Genomic DNA, 22,909 nt, shown 5'->3' with positions numbered 1-22,909 from the left:
TGTTTTCTGTTTAGTATTAAATTCATATTAAGATCTGTTTTGTTACATCTTGTGATCAATTTTATTTGGCAATCGCCAATGGCAGTCATCAGGGTTAAAGAACATCAGTTGTTCGACCTGTTAGTCAAATGCGTTTTGTTTAAAAATACTTTTTCACTTTTTGGGTCTTTTGGAAAACTTTGTTTGTGCTGTATTAAGACCCTTCTTCAACGAAATTTGTTTCAGTGAAGCCCAGGTGGTCGTGTGGTCTAGCGGGACGGCTACAGTGCAGGCGATTTGGTGTCACGATGTCTCAGTAGCATGGGTTCGAATCCCGGCGAGGGAAGAACAAAAAATTTGCGAAAGCAAATTTACAGATCTAACGTTGTTGGGTTGATGTTTAGACGTGTTGTATATACATAATGTACACAGCCATGTATCACCATCATTGCTGGTGATCCGATGGATAAATCTGTTGTGGAGTTGTCACTGACTCAGACGTACTTATAGTATTTTTGTTATTCTACTTATATATATATATTTTGGTCTTTTGGAAAATGTTGTTTGTGCTGTATTTAGACCCTTCTACAACGAAATTTGTTTTACATGCACACGTATAAAAATTGCGGTTTTTATCCAACGCAATCATAGGTTTGAACGTAGTTTTCAATTTAGACTCGTTTATATTTTTTCGTTTGGGCTTGTATCATATTTTCCCTCCGGTTTATATGATCCGTTCATCCTATATTGACTCTTAAAATTCAAGAGTCTATCTGAAATTACGGGTAAATTATATGGTCTTCCAAATACCGTTTCGATCCCTAACATCACTGAAGAGACATATATTGTCGAAATCTAGATCTGGTGTACATAAAAAATATTGACACCTTGTGTTTGTGGCATAACATCTTGGCCACAAGTTCATCGTTTTCTGTTTAGTATTAAATTTATATTAAGATCCATTTTGTTAAATCTCGTGATCAATTTTATTTGGCAATCGACATTGGCAGTCAGCAGGGTTTAAGAACATCAGTTGTTCGACCTGTTAGTCAAATGCGTTTTGTTTAAATATACTTTTTCACTATTTTGGTCTTTTGGAAAATGTTGTTTGTGCTGTATTTAGACCCTTCTACAACGAAATTTGTTTTACATGCACACGTATAAAAATTGCGGTTTTTATCCAACGCAATCATAGGTTTGAACGTAGTTTTCAATTTAGACTCGTTTATATATATAAGTACGTCACTAATCAAATGGCAAAATCAAATAATAAATAACACCAAACGAATGCATGCATGGACAACAACTGTCATATTCCTGACTTGGTACATGCATCCCTTATGTAGAAAATGGTGGATTGAACCTGGTTTTATAGCGCTAAACCTCTCACGTGTACAATAGTCGCATCAATTTCCATTTTATTGACAAACATGCGTGAACAAAGTGTCACAAAAAGAGGTAAAACAACACGAACCCCACCAAAAATTGGGGCTTATTTCACGTCTTGTTGTTCATGTTTTCGCAAAGCCGGTAATTCGTGAAAAGAGAACGGAATTGTAGTTACGACATAAGGAACATATCCGATATCATCTGTATAACGAAAATTCTATAACGGTCAACCATCTAGTGATAACGTCCGTAAAATATACGAAGTGATGACTACAACTTCATCATTTTGGACTCTTGGTTAAAAAAAGGGGCAAAATTGGGAAGGTGAACTCATCTCTTTTGTCGTAAAATTTTGTTTTCAAACGAACCCTCATAGTCAATTTCTTGATATAAGTCATAATCAAATGGTAAAACCAAAAGCTCACACATCAAACGAATGGATAACAACTGCCATATTCCTGACTTGGTACAGGCATTTTCTTATGTAGAAAATGGTTGATTGAACCTGGTTTTATAGTGCTAAACCTCTCACTTGAACGACAGTCGCATTAATGTCCATTATATTGACAATGATACGTGAAACTTTTTTTACAAATAGGGGTACAAAAACAACACTATAAGTATTCTGCGTACAAATTTTGCAATGTTTGAATTAATACAAGGACATTACAGAAATAAGGGAAAAAAATAAAGAGTAAATCAATACTTTTGGAACGCCAGTTCCTTTATATCTCTGCACACCTATTTGTTTCATTGTTGTCTATACAGAACACAGTACTACCACTTCCACTCATGAACCACTCATTTTTTAAATAATTGTCCATCTCTGGGTAAAGTGCAAGTGTAGGCTCACACAAATCGTTTGCTTCTTTAAACGGTAACGACAGTAAGATGTCTAAACTCTTCATGTCTGCTAGCTCTACGTCATACGACGTCACATCCGGGTTATAACAAAACTGACGGAAGTGCGCATAAACTTTTGCAGTGTTGCAATTGATTTTAGGTGTGCATATGTTAAGTCTTGGCAGATCATCATTAAATTCTTCCACAACTTCTCCTATGCCTTTTACATTGGCACTTTCGATATCATAAATGAAAAAGGAAACATCCGCCCCTATAAAAGAACCGATGCTTGCTAGTTTGTCTTTGGAAAGGCCAAGACGACAAATGTCATTTGTCATGCGCAGAAAAGTTGCAGCGTTTGAGGGACCTCCTCCGATGTGCTTATCAACTACTATTTTGTAATTTTTGAAAAATGTTTTAACTTTTTGTGGTTCGGAAATTCTCTTTAAAAGAGCAACGTATGCTCTGTAAATACTGTTGTTTTCTCGTGTACACGAGAAGTTGCCCTCAATTGTTAATTCTCGACATGTTTCAGATTCAAAACAAATCTGATCGTACAAATTTGGTAACCGAATAAATCTTGATAATATTTCGTGGTACGATCCTCTTGTGCCAGTCACTTTAAGGAATATATTGATTTTTGCAGGTGACTTCATACTAAATTTAACCATAAGGAAATGAGTTCAAATACCTGGAAAACCAAACATATTTTTATTTTTAGACCATTGTGCATGTATGATTGTTAATATTAAAATTATTTTTATCAAATATGCAATGAACGTATAACATTTCAAAGCGCTTTTTAAAGATCGAGAATATCACAATACACACATATCATGTTTAATGTTTGATATAGTGAAAGACTAACCATTATAACTAACATTCAACTATGTTCATTTTGGTTACCTTATCTACACGGCCGACACTCGGCTAACCGAGAGATTGGTCGGTTAATCTATATTGAGTATGCGGCTATATGGGCGATTGGTCTGTTAATCGGGTTGGTTAAACGTCTGTTAAGAGTAAAACGCTTAATTTAATTTCAAACTCTATTAAATATACAGATTTTTGGCATGTTATAAGAACCAAATCAAAAAAAAGAAAAGTGTCTGACAAAATGATATCTATCATAGAACATTTTGCACTTGCAAAAACATTTCTTAGTCTGCGCAGTTTTCAGTAAAACTAAAAGGCGTCGCGCAAGTATGTAGTATTTATGCTTATACGCATAGCAATTTTTTTAATAAAAGGCGAAACAAACAAATTTAGATATCATTTAAAGGACAAAAAATAGTACTGTGGTTTTAAAAAAATAAATTGACATTAGTAAATATTTCATAATTGTAAAATAACGTGAATAATACCACGTTTTAGTGAAAATTATGGGAATAAAGTCTGTTAATGGGTTGGACAATTGAAATTGTGTCAGTTAAGAGTTATTTAGCCACGACAATAATTTTGCTACCTTTATATTTTCCCCTTGAAAAATTGAAGAATGAGATGTTCCTGAGTAAACAAGAATGACAATACGGTGCCCAGTATCCTAGGAAGAGCATTTTTATTTTGACTTTCTTTGTATTTTATTGAAGGGTGTGTCACTTCAATATAGCGTGATATGGATTGGCCTCTGGAATATGCATGAATTTTTTATTGACGTTTTCAATAAGCCTTAATTTTTGTGTCTGTTCGAAGTAGCATGTTCTCAATTCCGACTGAAAGCGTCTTTCTAATACAACACAGGGTACATATATAACGTGTTCTCGTTCACATATGAGCATGATATTTGTCACTGGACGTTAAACCCTAATTCGTCAGCATCATCCAATTGGTTCTTTTCTTCTATTACTTAATCATATGTTGTTTACAAATCACTCTAAAGAAGTAAACGGAAAGGGGCGAATGCAGCTACATTTGGTTATTTTAAGTTTTAATTCATTTTATTCGGTTTAGTTCCTTTCTACATAAGTGCAGAGGAGAAATACAGTTGTCTATGTTGGCCGGTGAAGTCCATTTCGCGTTTTCGCGATTTCCCCTTTCATATTCTATAGGGCGAAAACGCGAAGTCGAAAACCGCAGTCGAAAACGAGAAATCGGTTTCGCGTTTTCGCGTTTTCGTTATGATAGAATATGTAAGGCAAAAACGCTAAAACGCAAAATGGCATTAACCTGCCACCATAGTTGTCCGCATGTAAACTTCTAGAATTTGTCACCAATATAAGTACATCGCAATCCGTTACTGTTTCAACAGCCATCGGTTTTTCATGTTTGTATTCTTAAACAAGTATTATTTTTCTCTCGGTTTTAGCAATGTATCACTCTTTTCTGTCCTTATATATTATTCTTTATTCCGCGTTTCCATCCAGATTCTTGTGTATACCATGAAGGTCCGGATTGGGGGTATTGTTTATTTCTGTATTCTTTAAATTGTTATGTCATTTTTTTCTTCATCTTATTTATCTTACTCATTATTCTTTCTTTATTTTTCATATTTTGTCATTCCAATTTTATTTTACTTAGTACTGATGTTTAGTTACTATCTCTGATTTATATACTGGTTACCAATGTAGATGACAAATTTGTGTCATTCATGACAATTAAACAGAATCAACATGATATATGCGATCATTCTATTAATATTACTTTAATATTACACTTTTTGAAACCATTTTTATCAATTTTCAATTTCATGTGTTGTTTCCGTATATGTTATGTTTCATTGCTCATGTGTTGTTTTCGTATATTTTAGCCGCTCGTCTTGAGCCTACTCATTTGATCAGATAACACCCCATATAGCAATAAAATTATACTTTTATTGCCATTCATAACTCTTAACAGACCAATTAACAGACCGGGTTTTATACATCCGACCCATTAACAGACCAGGTTTTAAATAAAGATTGATTTATGTCACCAAAATACAGATTTTCGTGTTGATTTTTCACACAATGATATCAATATGGTTAACAAACATAATGCCTTTCTTTTTTCGATGTTAAAAATATTGAATGCAAGTAAATTTAACCAATGTGTCATTTTGTGTACATTTTATGTGTGTAAAATGTGTATAAATTTAATGATGAGTAACCCGCCTTTTCATTTTATAGATCGTACATCGAAGCTAGAAAAATAATAATTACACCACTAAATTCAGTACATTGAATTGTTTTGTTAGACATGAATACTTTTTATGATGAAAGTATATTTAGAAAGTTATACAATGAAACATGCTGAACTTTCAATGATTTTCTCGATAACACCTGATTAACAGACTTTAGCCAACCCGATTAACAGACCAACCGCCGATATAGCCGCATACTCAATATAGATTAACCGACCAATCTCTCGGTTAGCCGAGTGTCGGCCGTGATCTATGCTTATTATGTTTGAGTGTTGCCTTAATAATTTGCGTTTTGCAAACTAGATATTTTTTCTATCAACGTGGCTAAGCTGTTATAAAAAAAATATTCGTCAATACCAATTATGTTGACGGGAAAAGACCTCAAGATATTACGAGAGACAACCGCTAAGGAAGTTAATCACTTGGGACAGGTGTGTTTTTCTTATTTATTCAGTCCTGAACCCTTCCATTTGTGTCATCTTTTACCAACAATAAAAAAACGTACAATACAATTGAGTTTATAAAATATGCGGCATATTTCATAATTATACACAAGAACGACAACTCCTTCATTTACATTTGACTGAACACAAACTCAACCCTCTTAATATGTTGGTATGGAGTTGTTTTTTTCTTACACTGTTAACATTGACCTCTGTGCAAGATGCAATACATTCAATCCACAGGAAGTAATAAATTTTGCTATAAAAAATGCCAAAAAAAAAGAGTTTAACTTAGTTCAATTTCAAAGGCATACTGTACATTGTTGTGTAACTTTTTAAGATTTTGCATAAAGGTGGATAATCGTTTGGTAGAAGAGATTGATTTGGTCATTTCTTAACGCCTCATCAGCGGGATAGAATAGAGAGAATATACCCAAGGGGCATAACTCATCCGCAGGGAATTGGATCAACATTTTGTGGGAGGTGGTTTATATCAGAGAGTATGGCTGGGGATTACGGAATAGAAAACAACGGACCTTTATAAATGGTAATGGATATAGAAAAAAAAATAACCCAACAATTAGACAACAAAGCACGATTTGGTACTAAATCATAAAGAATAGAGAATAATGGGTAGACCATAATATGACACAGACAAAATGTCTTGTCATTCAGCACCTTTAGATTTTATAAATTGCGACTATATAATTTCACTTGAAACCGATACAAACGGCCGGAGCGAAGAAAAGTTATTTTTAATGATCTCGGTACTGTTTTTGTGAAGATCCAATATTAAAGTAAATTAAATTATCAATACTTACACTTTTATAATGTTTTACTCCGCAATTTAAAGAGATTCACCTACTTCAAAGATTGTAAATCTTAATTGTTATTGCACGTTAAAGGGGACTTATGTCATGCTTAAATTTAGATTGATTTAATGCTTTGGATATTCCAAACAAAGCATTTTTTTATCTTTACGTTTTTATAATTGATTTCTAATAAAAACACAGATGAAAACTTAAAAGTTTAATTCGTACTAAAGCAATCTAAATATATTTAGATACAGAATAATAATCAAAGTCTTTAGTATTTGGGAGGGTTATTTAAATTTAGTTTGCCTTGTATTACTGACCTCCCGTCCCCTCTTTAACTAAAATCTCTTTTATCGTAACATATAAATATATACAGAAACAAATCTGGTCAAAATTATGCTAGCAATTTAATACAGCGACAACAGTGGCAAACATTCGATTAATTTATATACCCCAAAGATCGAAGGATTAGGAGAAGACAATGCATGTTCTCATACCAATGGCGGATCCAAGGTGGGGAGGTTCCGGGGGTTGGAACCCCCCTTTTTTTGGGACGATCAATACATTTGAATGGGGACATGTTGTTGGAACCCCCCCCCTTTTTTTTGTCCTGGGTTAGGAACCCTCCCACTTTTTAAAATGGCTGGATCCGCCCCTGCATACGCCCTACACATATAAACATAATTACAAAATGTGACAAAATTTAAAAGAACAAACTGAAATGTAAATGAATTCATGGACCGTAGCTGGGTGACTCTTTTGGCTTCTTTAAATGACTGATTGTGTGAGGAACTCAGCCGTCCGTGGTTGTCATAAATACGGGACCTAAACATGATATAGACGAGAAATTCATGGAACTTCGCAAGTATTGTGAGTCTTTATAAATAAATCTTAAAAAGTCCCAAATCCATGGAAACGTTGTGGTTTTTTTTATGCTTCCATAGGAATTGAACGTGTCTTTTAGTTTAAAGTTCACGGTTTCATTCACAATATATATATGTAAGAATAAGAAGATGTAGTGCGATTGCCAATGATACAACTCTCCACAAAAGTGTATAGCTATAGGTCTACGACTATAACCCATGCCGTATAGTTAGCTAATATAAGCTCCGGAATGACAAATTCAAAATAATTCAAACGAAAGAACTTACGGCCAAATGACACAGAAATTAACAACTATAGGTCAGTACTCATTATGCATTTTTCACACTGCCCTCGTTACATTGTTCGCTCACAGTAGTCCCAGTTGAACTTACCTAAACGTTCATCAGTGAATTGGATTGAATCAATCGTGCTTGTAGAACTCTTTTGTGTTTTGGGGACATTTTCAAGATGTGTTACGCTTTGTTGCTTTCTCTTTCAGTGTCTGTAAGTGTATTTCTCTATATATATTTATAAAGAACTCCTTTGATAAATGCATGCTTAATTTTTCTTAAATGATTTTATAACTGCTCCAGTCTTGAACATCAATTGACCGCGACCACTCACTCTGATATTTTCAAACTTTCTATATAAGTAGGAAAGAAATGCAATGGTTCTATATGTTTAGGGAGTGTTCGTAGCTAGAATTATTGGCGAATCACAACTGCTGGTATAAAAAGTGCAGCAGTAAATTGTTGTCGGTTGTATTATACTATACCATATTATGAGTTCGTTTCATAATGGCTCTCATCTGCTGCTTCAGTCGTACTTGCAAATAAACAACATATGCTCGATCGCTTCACATATTTATTTTTCTGACAAAGACATGGCAGAGATATACATGTATTATACAATTCGATTATTATACAAATATTGATTGAGTGTTGGCTGCTTAACGTCCAGTGGCAAATATTTCATGCAAATATGAGATTGATATATAAGTGTGTGCATGCATGGTGTTGACTGCCTTAATATATTAGTAGTGTCAATAGCATTAAATTTTATTGTTATGACAGTCAAACAATTGCTATTTTTAACTTCGACCTCTCGCATTCAAAAGTAACATGTAATCGTAGTATTTCATGGTATTTACAATGTATTATTGCTTATTTCAGTCGAATATTGCACACTGAAATTATTATTGAAATATCACTGAATTATTGATACGCTTTTAATTTATTTATTTATCTACGATATGCACGATTTTGTTTGCCAAACAATGTCACAAGTTCCTATACAATATTTACAAAAATGCATAATCTGTATTTTATATTTAAACGGTGTCTATTTGTAAAGGTTTTAATTTTCAATACTTTGAAGTGATTCTCAGTTGTAAAGTGAAAAAAAAACGATTTTATATCAATCAATATCTAGAAATACGACATTTCCAATACTATTAAAAATTAACAACCACATACACACATATATATAATATTATCTTAAAGTTGGATAGAGAGCAGTAGTCCACTGCTCTTTAGAAAGCTCAAATTTGTAAAATCAATGTTATCTATTTCCGGAAAAAATCCGATTACGGTTTACGACTAAAAAAGGATCATATACGCGTTTGAAAAAGGCTACTTTTATTCTATTGGTAAAGAAATCTTTTGACGTTGAGACAACAAAAAGTGGGCGGGGCTTTCTCTAAACCATGATTGACCAAACAATATTTAAAGGTACCTTTATCTGTTTTTGTCTTATTCAGATCGTGTTATATGTTTGCCTTTTTGAACATTTGTGTTTTTATTTACCAGTGAGTGTGAATACTCAGGCTCTAATCCTTACACTTGCGTTGAGACTTTATTGACTGATTGTTAATACACAGCAGCACCTAGTCCAAATAATTATGACGTCTGGCAAGTCGTAGGAAGGCGTCCCAGAAAAAAATTAAAATAGCCTTGTCAGACGTCATAATTATTTGGACTAAGCTGCACCTTAATGATCCTTTATAATAACCTTAAATAATAGGCATATGTACTGAAACTATCCATCAAAATGATCATAAACTATTGACTGTCTAAAATTGTTAATTCAACTACCATTTCTTTCTATATGACGGTATACACAGGCATGCCTTTTTTGGAAGTGTCATTTCCGGAGAGTGAAATATTTCTTTCTTTCAATTAAACATCTGTATGCTGTATGAAGTTTTACGCAATAAATAAATGTATCTATACTATTAAACGAGAAGACCTCATTTTTGGTGTCGCTTCTCTTCTTTCCACAATAAATTAATCAACACGACTCTGTGTCCTATATGTACAGTGCATAGTCGCATTTGTCATCCATTCATATGATTATTCAGATTGAGTTATTTTGGGAGAAAAACAAGAAAAAAGGCATCCGGATATTGTCCCGTCATTGGACGAAATTTTAAGTCAGATTATACTTCCGGTTTGCGTTTTTCTGTATACTTTGAACAAACAAATAGTACGAATAAAGTATTTTAATTCTGTTCAGAGTTTATTAAATGGAGAGGGTCTGTATACTATGTCAATTGACCACCATGGATCGATTACTAAACTAAGAATTGAAAGTAAATACACTTTACTTATATAGCAATATACAGATACACATGTAAGCGCTAAATATATTCATGTGAACTTTTGATACCTTTTCTGAAATTCTCCATTCATTAAATATTTTACAAAATTCATTGATTACAAAAAAAAAAGATGTGGTATGATTGCCATGTTGAGACAACTCTCCACAAGAGACCAAAATGACACAGAAATTAACGACTATAGGTCACCGTACGGCCTTCAACAACGAGCAAAGCCCATACAGCATACTCAGCTTTAAAAGGCCCCGAAATGACGATGTAAAAAAATTCAAACGAGAAAACTAGCGGCCTTATTTAAGTACAAAAAAGGAACGAAAAACAAATATATGTAACACACAAAAAAACGACAACCACTGAACTACAGGCTCCTTACTTAAATGTTCATAACATACTAAATTTATGTTCATATTGAAATTGATAGAAAACCAAAGAATTTTTGAAAAGAAGGAGGAGGTATAAAACTTCAAACAACACTTTACATACTTTTAACCCCGCTCTGAATGCCCGCGATTTCGCGGGTGTGTTCTAGTAAAACATTATATATAGAAAGAGACCAAAGGCTTTGTAAGAAATGTACTCTAAATCTGGTGGAAGATGAACAACATTTTATAATCTATACTATTAAACAAGAAGACCTCATTTTTGGTGTCGCTTCTCTTCTTTCCACAATAAATTAATCAACACGACTCTGTGTCCTATATGTACAGTGCATAGTCGCATTTGTCATCCATTCATATGATTATTCAGATTGAGTTATTTTGGGAGAAAAACAAGAAAAAAGGCATCCGGATATTGTCCCGTCATTGGACGAAATTTTAAGTCAGATTATACTTCCGGTTTGCGTTTTTCTGTATACTTTGAACAAAAAAATAGTACGAATAAAGTGTATTTTAATTCTGTTCAGAGTTTATTAAATGGAGAGGGTCTGTATACTATGTCAATTGACCACCATGGATCGATTACTAAACTAAGAATTGAAAGTAAATACACTTTATTTATATAGCAATATACAGATAAGCGCTAAATATATTCATGTGAACTTTTGATACCTTTTCTGAAATTCTCCATTCATTAAATATTTTACAAAATTCATTGATTACAAAAAAAAAGATGTGGTATGATTGCCATGTTGAAACAACTCTCCACAAGAGACCAAAATGACACAGAAATTAACGACTATAGGTCACTGTACGGCCTTCAACAACGAGCAAAGCCCATACGGCATACTCAGCTTTAAAAGGCCCCGAAATGACGATGTAAAAAAATTCAAACGAGAAAACTAGCGGCCTTATTTAAGTACAAAAAAGGAACGAAAAACAAATATGTAACACACAAACAAACGACAACCACTGAACTACAGGCTCCTTACTTAAATGTTCATAACATACTAAATGTATGTTCATATTGAAATTGATAGAAAACCAAAGAATTTTGGAAATGAAGGAGGAGGTATAAAACTTCAAACAACACTTTACATACTTTTAACCCCGCTCTGAATGCCCGCGATTTCGCGGGTGTGTTCTAGTATATTTGATAATAAAAAATATATAAATGATATGACAAGAATTTTATTCATGAATCAATATTTTCACAAGCTGGGACATTCATTGACATTGTGAGATGATGTTTAGAAAATCCTACTGCACATCTGTATTCAAAATCCAATGTTGATACCTCTGTGAAGTTTAGAGACATTAAAAACTGCTGCAATTTGACCATGTTGACTTTTCATTGAAGACAATTTTAGTTAAATAAATTTACCCTTCAACAACAGGGAATACTAGTCTTTGCTTAACAATTTCATCTACAGGCATTTCTAAATAATAAACAGGCCAATAGACAAGATAAAATTCAGTTATGGTCCTGTAGACAGTGGCAGATCCAGAACTTTTCATAAGGGAGGGCCCACTGGCTGACCCAGAAGGGGGGGGGGGGGGGGGGGGGTGGCTCAAGTCATGCTTCAGTGATTCCCTATATATTCAACCATTTTTTTCCTACAAAAGGGTGGGGGCCCGGGCCCCCCAGGCCCTCCCTCCTACATCTGTCTTTGGTAGATTCAAAGTTTATTGTGAAGACTGAATAACTTGTTTCAAATTATCATTAATGAATTTGATTTATAATTGCCGAATTAGAAATTAGAAATGAAATATTATTATATTAATGAATGTTTTTCATACTTATACCATAGATGTGAATGAGATTCATGCTAGACTGCTGGACCACAGACCAGTGTTACAAGGACATATCAACCACTTTGTACAAGAATTTGAGGTGAGTATGTTGTAGAATCTTTTTCATTACACTGATCAGATCTTATACCTGAAAATTCAGAAATCATTGAGAAGTTTTTATTAATCCGAATAATGTGACAGGGTGAGTATGGCAATTAACAAACTTGCATTCTGACATCTGAAACATAAACCTGTATGTTATTGTAGATTCTTTTGAAATAAAAAAAAATGTCAGGATGATAGGATGACAATTTATGTAAAATAGTCAGGATAATTGATTAATCTATCCAAAAATAAAAGAGGCAGGACTGAATAAAGAAAACAATAAAAAGGCAGGACAAAGAGTACAGGACAAACTTTTTCAGTCTAGCCAAGTCTTTTCAAGACTTAGACATCAGTAACCAAATTAGTATCATTCAACTATTGTCAAGCTCTTGACATTGTGTACTTAAATTTATTAGAGATCTTTTAATGACTGCCAACATCTTAATCTGTAAAAAAGTAAAGTGTAATATAACACTCAGATGCTGTTTTTTATTTTATTTTCAGGATAAAAGACAAAACAGGGAACCAGAGAGATTACAAAAAGTTTTAGACAATGTTAAAGAAATGAACGAAAAACTGATCCCAGAGAGTCTGAAAGCTATGCAGGTCTTCTTACCTGATGTTTCTGCCAAAGGTATGGCCAAACCACTGTGCTTAAACGGCTGTGGGTAACTTAAGTTACCCACAGCCCAAGATGGAGCCGCCTTGCGTCGGTTAGGGACTTCTCTTCTATAGAATAACAATACCATGGATGCATCAATTAAACCACTGAATTAAAAAGTTGTATTAATTGTTTAGGGAAACCCCCAAACTTAACAGGTCATTAAATTCTACAAAATAAACGATCACAGCACGATTTAAAAAAACGCTTAGGCTGTCCGTAACTTAAAAACAACTTGTCCGTAACTTTTTTCATTATACCAATAGGAATGTCCGTAACTTTCAAAGAATCAACATACGTGGATGCAGTATTTTACTTATGATAGAGATTGCATCGAATACATAATCAGAAATGAAGTAGATCTCAAGTATGATATTATTCATTTGAATTAGTGTGGAAGACAAAATTGGAAATAATATGAAAAAATAACGATAAATCCGTTAAACTCGGGTCTGATTTTTTATAACGTCGGCATACCCAAATCGCCCAGTTCGGAGGGTGGTTTCCTACCATAGCAGATAATCTGTTAAAACATCATTGTTGATTTTTATTTTGGGAACAAGTAGACTTCACAAGTATTTTTTACACATGCATGTGGTGTGTATGCACTAACTGATTTTCTGCCAGCAATGACAAGAATAAATCATGCGTAAATCCGGGATTTTTTTTTTTGGGGGGGGGGGGGGGCAAAATTGCCCAATCCCATGACAATTATCAAAGATTCAACCAAAAACGAATATATTCAAAAGACATTCATTTCCATTGATTAAAAAAAAAACACTTAATTCTTGGCCCAATGACATTACGATTCGATTAGAATTTATAGTGGCCTGTTGCATTCGATGTTCGAACTTTATAGATTTGCAGTAAATGAGAAACTTGAAGAAAGGACATTTTGCAAAAATGTATAAAACCTAGTTTTACAGCTAGCTGCATATTTCACTTGTATGCAAGTTGCATTAAATTTCATTAAATTGGACTAAACTAAAAGACACAATGGTTAAAATTCAGTGACATAAAAGGAATAGAGCAATCAACATAGTGTCACAATTAGTCTAAATACATTGAAGTATATGAAAATATAAATTTCTAAGACAACAGGGTAATTTAATAATTTAACAATCCCTGATAACATACAAAGAGAAATTAAAAAAAAAACATGCTAGGAAACGTATTAAAAAAAAACATAACACTATAACTTACTAGTGTGATGTTAAATACCGAGCCGCGTCAAAGAGTATTCATCAAAATACACATAAAAAGAAACAGAGGTGAAAATAAACCACAAACAGATAATTAAACATAAAAATTTAAAGAGTATGACAAAGCAATGGTGCGAATCGAAAATGTCCATAAGACGCACATCATTTAATAAAAGTTCAAACCATAACCAGGATCGAGTACCACAAATAAAATCACATTTGGTGGTGAATGAGTAGTATAACAACCGTGAAGGCTACAAATATGATGTTTATTGTCTTCTAATTGTTGCAATTATAATTCTTAAAATTTTAAATCAAAAGTTACCCACATCTGAAAATAAAGTTACGGACAGTCTGCTTAGTTTCGATCAAAAAGTTACGGACGTCTTATGCATTTTTTAAAGTTGGCCTTGCGCTTTAGTGAACTCTATATTAACAAATTTATGGTAATTTTTAGTTATTTCTTTATTTAATAATCCTATAAATATTTACATTCTGCATGAAAATCGTCACAAAAGGTACATTTTGTATGAATTAAATATCAACGAGTTTAGAGTCCGCCATCTTGGGCTTTGGAAAACTTAAGTTACCCACAGCCGTTTAAGCACAGTGCAAACACAAAATTGCATGTTTTACAAAGGAAAATAATGTTAGAGCAGGAAAAAATCTATAAAAAAAAGGAAAAATAAAAACAGTTTGTGTCATACTTTTAGTAGGTACAGTAGGCAACATGAAACAATTTGAATTTTATTTTCGGCCTTACTTCACAAAAATTTTGCAATCTCATTAACTTTTATCATTAATCAGTAAATTTTTATTTACCAATGTACACGTTACTTTCTAAATTGGCAGTATCAAAGTGTACTGTATGTATAGTGGGTAGCAGTCAAAATTGTAGAAATCATATGTATTCAAAATAAAGATGCTTATAATTTTGAAAGTTAAATTTCTCTTAGACAGTTTTTAATGCATGTACAATGATGAAATTGAGATTTGAAATTAAACAATGTAGGAATGAAGTTTCAAAGAGATAACAGCCAAATGCCACCAATAGGTCTTCAATGCAGAAAGAAAATCCCACACCCAGATCTGGGCCTCAGCTGGCCCCTAAATAAAAATGTGTACTATTTAAAATTTGTGGCAGTCATTCCAGAGTTATGGGACTTTTGACATATCACACACTAACTTGACATATCACACACTAACTTGACATATCACACACTAACTTGAAATAAAATAGGGAGATGCGGTGTGATGGCAATAAGACAACTATCTATCAGAGTTCAAATGAAAAAGATATAAGCAATTCATATATTATATAGGTCCCAATACAGCCTTCAAAAATTAGAAAAAAACATTACATTTACATCAGATAGATTTTTAAAGTCTGTTTTTTTGAAAATTAAATATATAGTTTTTAATCTTTCTTTTTTTTATTTCAGTAAAAGTTGCAACAGAAATGTGCAGAAAAATTGAAGATGGTGAAATACTTGAGGTAAACTACATGTAGTTTCTAACCTCTACATCCTTCTTTAGTTGTCTGGTGGAGAGTTTTCTCATTGGCAATCATATCTTTCTATTTTAATACCAAATACGGGAGATAACTCTACTTTAAAATCAACCATTTAACACAGTATTTCCTACCTTGTGGTATATTAAAAGTAACTAGCAAACTTAGTAAAAACAAAACCCCCAATGATCCCTCCAAAGATTCACTTACCATTTGAATAAATGTGAAATTAGTAAATATACTTTATTTACCACAACTCTAAATTTTTGGTAATGTTATTAATACATTTTAACCCTGTATGCTAACATTGCCCATGTGAAATTTTTAAATTGTTTGTATATACATTGAACAACAAAATGTGATGTATAAAATTTTCTGACGTCAGACACACGAATCAATGAATGTGTTTGTAGATAGATGTTTTTTGTGTTTTGTTAAATTGTTCCTTTTAAAATTGTTACACGATGATGACCGCTGTAGCCATATTTTGACTATTTTATTCATTATGTCTGTTTAGTTCACGCATCATTGTAAATATAACGGAATTTGATGAGACTGTCAGCAAAGTGAGAGGTTTAGCGCTATAAAACCAGATTTAATCCACCATTTTCTACATTTGAAAATTTCTGTACCAAGTCAGGAATATGACAGTTCTTGTCCATTTGTTTTTGATGTGTTTTGTCATTTGATTTTGCCATGTGATTAGGGAATTTTCGATTGGATTCTCCTCTCAGTTCAGTATTTTTGTGATTTTACTTTTTTTATAGTGATTTGATATACAGCAAAATATTGTTAGAGTTCTTGGATAACACACATGAAACTTTGCACAGTGAAACAAGGATATTAAGCTAAGATCTTAAAATGCCCCATCCACACTATTATTTTCTATGTTCAATGGACTGAAAATTGGGTAAAAACAATAATTTTGCATTAACATTAGAAATATCATATCATAGGGAACATGTATACTAAGTGTCAAGTTGATTGGACTTCAACTTCATCAAAAACTACCTCGACCAAAATCTTTAACCTGAAGCGGGACAGACAGACAAACAAACGGAGGAATGGATGAACAGACACACAAACAAACGGATGCACAGACCAGAAAACATAATGCCCATAAATGGCACTTAAAAATATAGATAAAAATCTATCAACTTGCTTAGTATAAACACACTCAGAATTGTAAATTTACATTTTTTTGCAAAATCCCATGTGATGTTTTTATTCATTGTAGAATAAACAGCTGTTACAGAACCAAACCTCAAGGAAAGAGAGATGGGATGAATTCCTAAAGAAACAATATCATATTTGTGATGTTTTTATTTATTGTAGAATAAACAGCTGTTACAGAACAGAGCATCAAGGAAAGAGAGATGGGATGAGTTCCTAAAGAAACAATATCATAATTGTGATGTTTTTATTCATTGTAGAATAAACAGCTGTTACAGAACAGAGCATCAAGGAAAGAGAGATGGGATGAATTCCTAAAGAAACAATATCATAATTGTGATGTTTTTATTTATTGTAGAATAAACAGCTGTTACAGAACAGAGCCTCAAGGAAAGAGAGATGGGATGAATTCCTAAAGAAACAATATCATAATTGTGATGTTTTTATTCATTGTAGAATAAACAGCTGTTACAGAACAGAGCCTCAAGGAAAGAGAGATGGGATGAATTCCTAAAGAAACCATATCATAATTGTGATGTTTTTATTCATTATAGAATAAACAGCTGTTACAGAACCAAACCTCAAGGAAAGAGAGATGGGATGAATTCCTAAAGAAACATTATCATAATTGTGATGTTTTTATTCATTGTAGAATAAACAGCTGTTACAGAACAGAGCATCAAGGAAAGAGAGATGGGATGAATTCCTAAAGAAACAATATCATAATTGTGATGTTTTTATTCATTGTAGAATAAACAGCTGTTACAGAACAGAGCATCAAGGAAAGAGAGATGGGATGAATTCCTAAAGAAACAATATCATAATTGTGATGTTTTTATTCATTGTAGAATAAACAGCTGTTACAGAACAGAGCCTCAAGGAAAGAGAGATGGGATGAGTTCCTAAAGAAACAATATCATAATTGTGATGTTTTTATTTATTGTAGAATAAACAGCTGTTACAGAACCAAACCTCAATGAAAGAGAGATGGGATGAGTTCCTAAAGAAACAATATCATAATTGTGATGTTTTTATTCATTGTAGAATAAACAGCTGTTACAGAACAGAGCCTCAAGGAAAGAGAGATGGGATGAGTTCCTAAAGAAACAATATCATAATTGTGATGTTTTTATTCATTGTAGAATAAACAGCTGTTACAGAACAGAGCCTCAAGGAAAGAGAGATGGGATGAATTCCTAAAGAAACAATATCATAATTGTGATGTTTTTATTCATTGTAGAATAAACAGCTGTTACAGAACAGAGCCTCAAGGAAAGAGAGATGTGATGAATTCCTAAAGAAACAATATCATAATTGTGATGTTTTTATTCATTGTACAATAAACAGCTGTTACAGAACAGAGCCTCAAGGAAAGAGAGATGGGATGAGTTCCTAAAGAAACAATATCATAATTGTGATGTTTTTATTCATTGTAGAATAAACAGCTGTTACAGAACAGAGCCTCAAGGAAAGAGAGATGTGATGAATTCCTAAAGAAACAATATCATAATTGTGATGTTTTTATTCATTGTACAATAAACAGCTGTTACAGAACAGGGCCTCAAGGAAAGAAAGATGGGATGAGTTCCTAAAGAAACAATATCATAATTGTGATGTTTTTATTCATTGTAGAATAAACAGCTGTTACAGAACAGGGCCTCAAGGAAAGAAAGATGGGATGAATTCCTAAAGAAACAATATCATAATTGTGATGTTTTTATTCATTGTACAATAAACAGCTGTTACAGAACCAAACCTCAAGGAAAGAGAGATGGGATGAGTTCCTAAAGAAACAATATCATAATTGTGATGTTTTTATTCATTGTAGAATAAACAGCTGTTACAGAACAGAGCATCAAGGAAAGAGAGATGGGATGAATTCTTAAAGAAACCATATCATAATTGTGATGTTTTTATTCATTGTAGAATAAACAGCTGTTACAGAACAGAGCCTCAAGGAAAGAGAGATGGGATGAGTTCCTAAAGAAACAATATCATAATTGTGATGTTTTTATTCATTGTAGAATAAACAGCTGTTACAGAACCAAACCTCAAGGAAAGAGAGATGGGATGAGTTCCTAAAGAAACAATATCATAATTGTGATGTTTTTATTCATTGTAGAATAAACAGCTGTTACAGAACAGAGCATCAAGGAAAGAGAGATGGGATGAATTCTTAAAGAAACCATATCATAATTGTGATGTTTTTATTCATTGTAGAATAAACAGCTGTTACAGAACAGAGCCTCAAGGAAAGAGAGATGGGATGAGTTCCTAAAGAAACAATATCATAATTGTGATGTTTTTATTCATTGTAGAATAAACAGCTGTTACAGAACAGAGCCTCAAGGAAAGAGAGATGGGATGAGTTCCTAAAGAAACAATATCATAATTGTGATGTTTTTATTCATTGTAGAATAAACAGCTGTTACAGAACAGAGCCTCAAGGAAAGAGAGATGTGATGAATTCCTAAAGAAACAATATCATAATTGTGATGTTTTTATTCATTGTAGAATAAACAGCTGTTACAGAACAGGGCCTCAAGGAAAGAAAGATGGGATGAATTCCTAAAGAAACAATATCATAATTGTGATGTTTTTATTCATTGTAGAATAAACAGCTGTTACAGAACCAAACCTCAAGGAAAGAGAGATGGGATGAGTTCCTAAAGAAACAATATCATAATTGTGATGTTTTTATTCATTGTAGAATAAACAGCTGTTACAGAACAGAGCATCAAGGAAAGAGAGATGGGATGAATTCTTAAAGAAACCATATCATAATTGTGATGTTTTTATTCATTGTAGAATAAACAGCTGTTACAGAACAGAGCCTCAAGGAAAGAGAGATGGGATGAGTTCCTAAAGAAACAATATCATAATTGTGATGTTTTTATTCATTGTAGAATAAACAGCTGTTACAGAACAGGGCCTCAAGGAAAGAAAGATGGGATGAGTTCCTAAAGAAACAATATCATAATTGTGATGTTTTTATTCATTGTACAATAAACAGCTGTTACAGAACCAAACCTCAAGGAAAGAGAGATGGGATGAGTTCCTAAAGAAACAATATCATAATTGTGATGTTTTTATTCATTGTAGAATAAACAGCTGTTACAGAACAGAGCATCAAGGAATGAGAGATGGGATGAATTCCTAAAGAAACAATATCATAATTGTGATGTTTTTATTTATTGTAGAATAAACAGCTGTTACAGAACAGAGCCTCAAGGAAAGAGAGATGGGATGAGTTCCTAAAGAAACAATATCATAATTGTGATGTTTTTATTCATTGTAGAATAAACAGCTGTTACAGAACAGAGCCTCAAGGAAAGAGAGATGGGATGAGTTCCTAAAGAAACAATATCATAATTGTGATGTTTTTATTCATTGTAGAATAAACAGCTGTTACAGAACCAAACCTCAAGGAAAGAGAGATGGGATGAGTTCCTAAAGAAACAATATCATAATTGTGATGTTTTTATTCATTGTAGAATAAACAGCTGTTACAGAACAGGGCCTCAAGGAAAGAAAGATGGGATGAGTTCCTAAAGAAACAATATCATAATTGTGATGTTTTTATTCATTGTACAATAAACAGCTGTTACAGAACCAAACCTCAAGGAAAGAGAGATGGGATGAGTTCCTAAAGAAACAATATCATAATTGTGATGTTTTTATTCATTGTAGAATAAACAGCTGTTACAGAACAGAGCATCAAGGAAAGAAAGATGGGATGAGTTCCTAAAGAAACAATATCATAATTGTGATGTTTTTATTCATTGTAGAATAAACAGCTGTTACAGAACAGAGCATCAAGGAAAGAGAGATGGGATGAATTCCTAAAGAAACAATATCACAACTGTGATGAGATTGATACAGACTTTAATCAGCAAGTTGAACGTCTCAAAACACATTATGAAGACTTAGAGGATAAGTTAGGATACTCAACCATGGCAAGTGCATGACACAAAAGGATATTTGTTCATTATTATATTGTTAATTTATTATTAAAGTGTTGAATTTGAAGTTTTTTCATTTGTCTGTTTACTGCATGTATTATGGTATACCATTGTGTACAAGTGCTCGAAGTAGTTGTTTGAACCCTGCATGTAGACTCAACTCCAATCTTGTTTATGTCTTTTGACATAAGCTCTCTTTTGATTTTGATGAATTTTAGATTTCAATCTTCTGAGTAATGGGATTTTATACATTAAAAAAGGGGGATTAGATTAAAGCAGTTTTTTGTGAAATTTTGTGACTGGTTTATTTCTATGAAAATAGCTCCTTTAGTTGTTTACAAATATCGGATATGACATTGAGGCTTTATAGGACTTCAAAAGCATTGCGTGTATCATGTGCTTATGGTGCAGCTCTTTATTAAACAGCATTAAATTAAAAAATGCAAAAGTTGAGCAGTATGGGTTTTAAGGTGGTAGACCTTTGTTCAGGGAGACAACTCTTTAAATCAGTTATGTGTTTGTAAAAGTCAAGTTTCCTCAATGAATTTTAAGCATTTACCTGAAACAGATTGAAAATAATCTATGTAACCTAGAAGCTTAGAATATATTTATGAAAATGGTTGACACAAACGTTCTGATGATTATAAGAGTTATTTCCCTTAACCTAGGTCTACCTCCTTAAAACAACAAAAACTTTTAGCATTATTTGTATGAAGCATTCTGTCCATTGTGCAACAATAGCAATTTATAATAAAGTGAGCAGTGAGCAAACATTTCTGAATGTACAGGATTTGTTGTCAACTAGTTTCCTGCTTTAATACAGATACATAGAAGCTTTGAAAGGAGTTTCAAGTATGATTTTTTGCTAGTTTCAACATAATTTTTTTAATATTTTCTTTAAAAAAAATTAAGAATATCAAAGTACATTTTGTATTACATTTAACTCATGTGGGATGAAAGGATATTTGCCAGGCATTAAAAGGATAATGAACTTAGTATTAGATATTTAAAGGATATATTAACTTCCTGTCAGATATTGAAAGGTTTGCCAAACTTGCTTTTAGATATTGAAAGGATATCTACACTTCCTGTCAGCCATTGAAAGGATGTCTAAACTAGCTGTCATGCATTGAAAGGGTGTTCTTACTTCTTGTCAGGTATTGAAACGAAATCAGAAGGCCCTGTCGGGTATTCAAAGGATATCTTAACTTTCTATCAGCAATTGAACTTTGTGTTAGAAATTGTAAGGATATTTTCAGTTTTTGTTAGATATTGAAAGGATATATTAACTTGCTGAAAGATTTTGAAAGGATATCAAAATTAACGGGCAGTTATTTAAATGATGATATCTGAATTTGCTGTCAGATATTGAAAGGATATCGAAACTTGCTATCGGATATTGAAAGGATATCTAACCTTCCTGTCAGGTATTAAAAGGGTAAATAAACTTGGTATCAAATGTTGAATGGATATTTAAACTTTCTGTCAGGCATTGAAAGGATATCGAAACTTTCTGACAGCGATTGAAAGGATATCTTGGTTTATGCCTATGAGGGGCATTAAAGTTTGCCATGTCCGTCTGTACGTCCATAAAATTGGTTTCTGTTTTCTAACTTACGTCTGCCTAAACCGTATGTTATGAAACTTACGCACAATAAATGGATATAGGAAGATGTGGTGTTAGTGTCAATATAACAATTCTCAATCGAAGTCACAAATTGTAAAAGTAAACAATGACAGGTCAGAGTACGGTCTTCAACACAAAGCATTGGCTCACACCAAACATTATGCCTCGAAGGGCCATAAAAATAACTAGTGTAAAACCATTTAAATGGGAAAACCAACGGTCTGATCTATATAAAAAAAAACGAGAAACAAAATGCTTATTACCATAAAATACAGACCATGTTTGAATTTTAGTAGAATAATAAGTGTTATTTTTCGTTTCAGTTCTCTTACTTTAGTTTGCCTTAACCAAATGTAGGAAACTTCAACCATTATTTAGGATTATAATGTTAAACAATCAATCCTTTTTAAAATGGCTGAAATGTTTTTAA

At 32.8% G+C, this 22,909-nt stretch overlaps 1 protein-coding gene and 1 long non-coding RNA gene across 2 annotated transcripts; one reads left to right on the top strand and one right to left on the bottom strand.

Annotated features, from left to right (window-relative positions):
• Nucleotides 1-1,989: 1,989 nt before the first annotated feature.
• Nucleotides 1,990-6,626, bottom strand: LOC143054847 (uncharacterized). The gene is made up of 2 exons (XR_012971845.1): nt 6,594-6,626; nt 1,990-2,902 (listed from the first exon to the last, which is right to left on the bottom strand). It is a non-coding gene; the product is annotated as an uncharacterized LOC143054847 (long non-coding RNA).
• Nucleotides 6,627-9,075: 2,449 nt separating this feature from the next.
• LOC143054845 (biogenesis of lysosome-related organelles complex 1 subunit 5-like) lies at nt 9,076-20,919 on the top strand. The gene is made up of 5 exons (XM_076227902.1): nt 9,076-9,181; nt 12,257-12,339; nt 12,849-12,978; nt 15,650-15,702; nt 20,679-20,919. Exons 1-5 carry the CDS (start codon nt 9,157-9,159, stop codon nt 20,856-20,858), a joined length of 471 nt encoding a protein of 156 aa, XP_076084017.1. The 5' UTR covers nt 9,076-9,156; the 3' UTR covers nt 20,859-20,919.
• The last annotated feature ends 1,990 nt before the right edge of the window (nt 20,920-22,909 follow it).

The sequence above is a fragment of the Mytilus galloprovincialis genome, chromosome 12 (assembly GCF_965363235.1).
Source record: "Mytilus galloprovincialis chromosome 12, xbMytGall1.hap1.1, whole genome shotgun sequence".
NCBI classification, from domain to species: Eukaryota; Metazoa; Mollusca; class Bivalvia; order Mytilida; family Mytilidae; genus Mytilus; species Mytilus galloprovincialis.
This window is presented reverse-complemented; position numbering and strand designations above follow the sequence as displayed.

Bases quoted from the DNA above. Each gene is read 5' to 3' on its own strand.
- LOC143054845 (XM_076227902.1), top strand. From the start codon at position 9,157: ATGATTGACCAAACAATATTTAAAG. The intron at 9,182-12,256 runs GTACCTTTATCT...CTTATACCATAG, and splicing joins TGACCAAACAATATTTAAAG to ATGTGAATGAGATTCATGCT. The intron at 12,979-15,649 runs GTATGGCCAAAC...TTTTTATTTCAG, and splicing joins ACCTGATGTTTCTGCCAAAG to TAAAAGTTGCAACAGAAATG.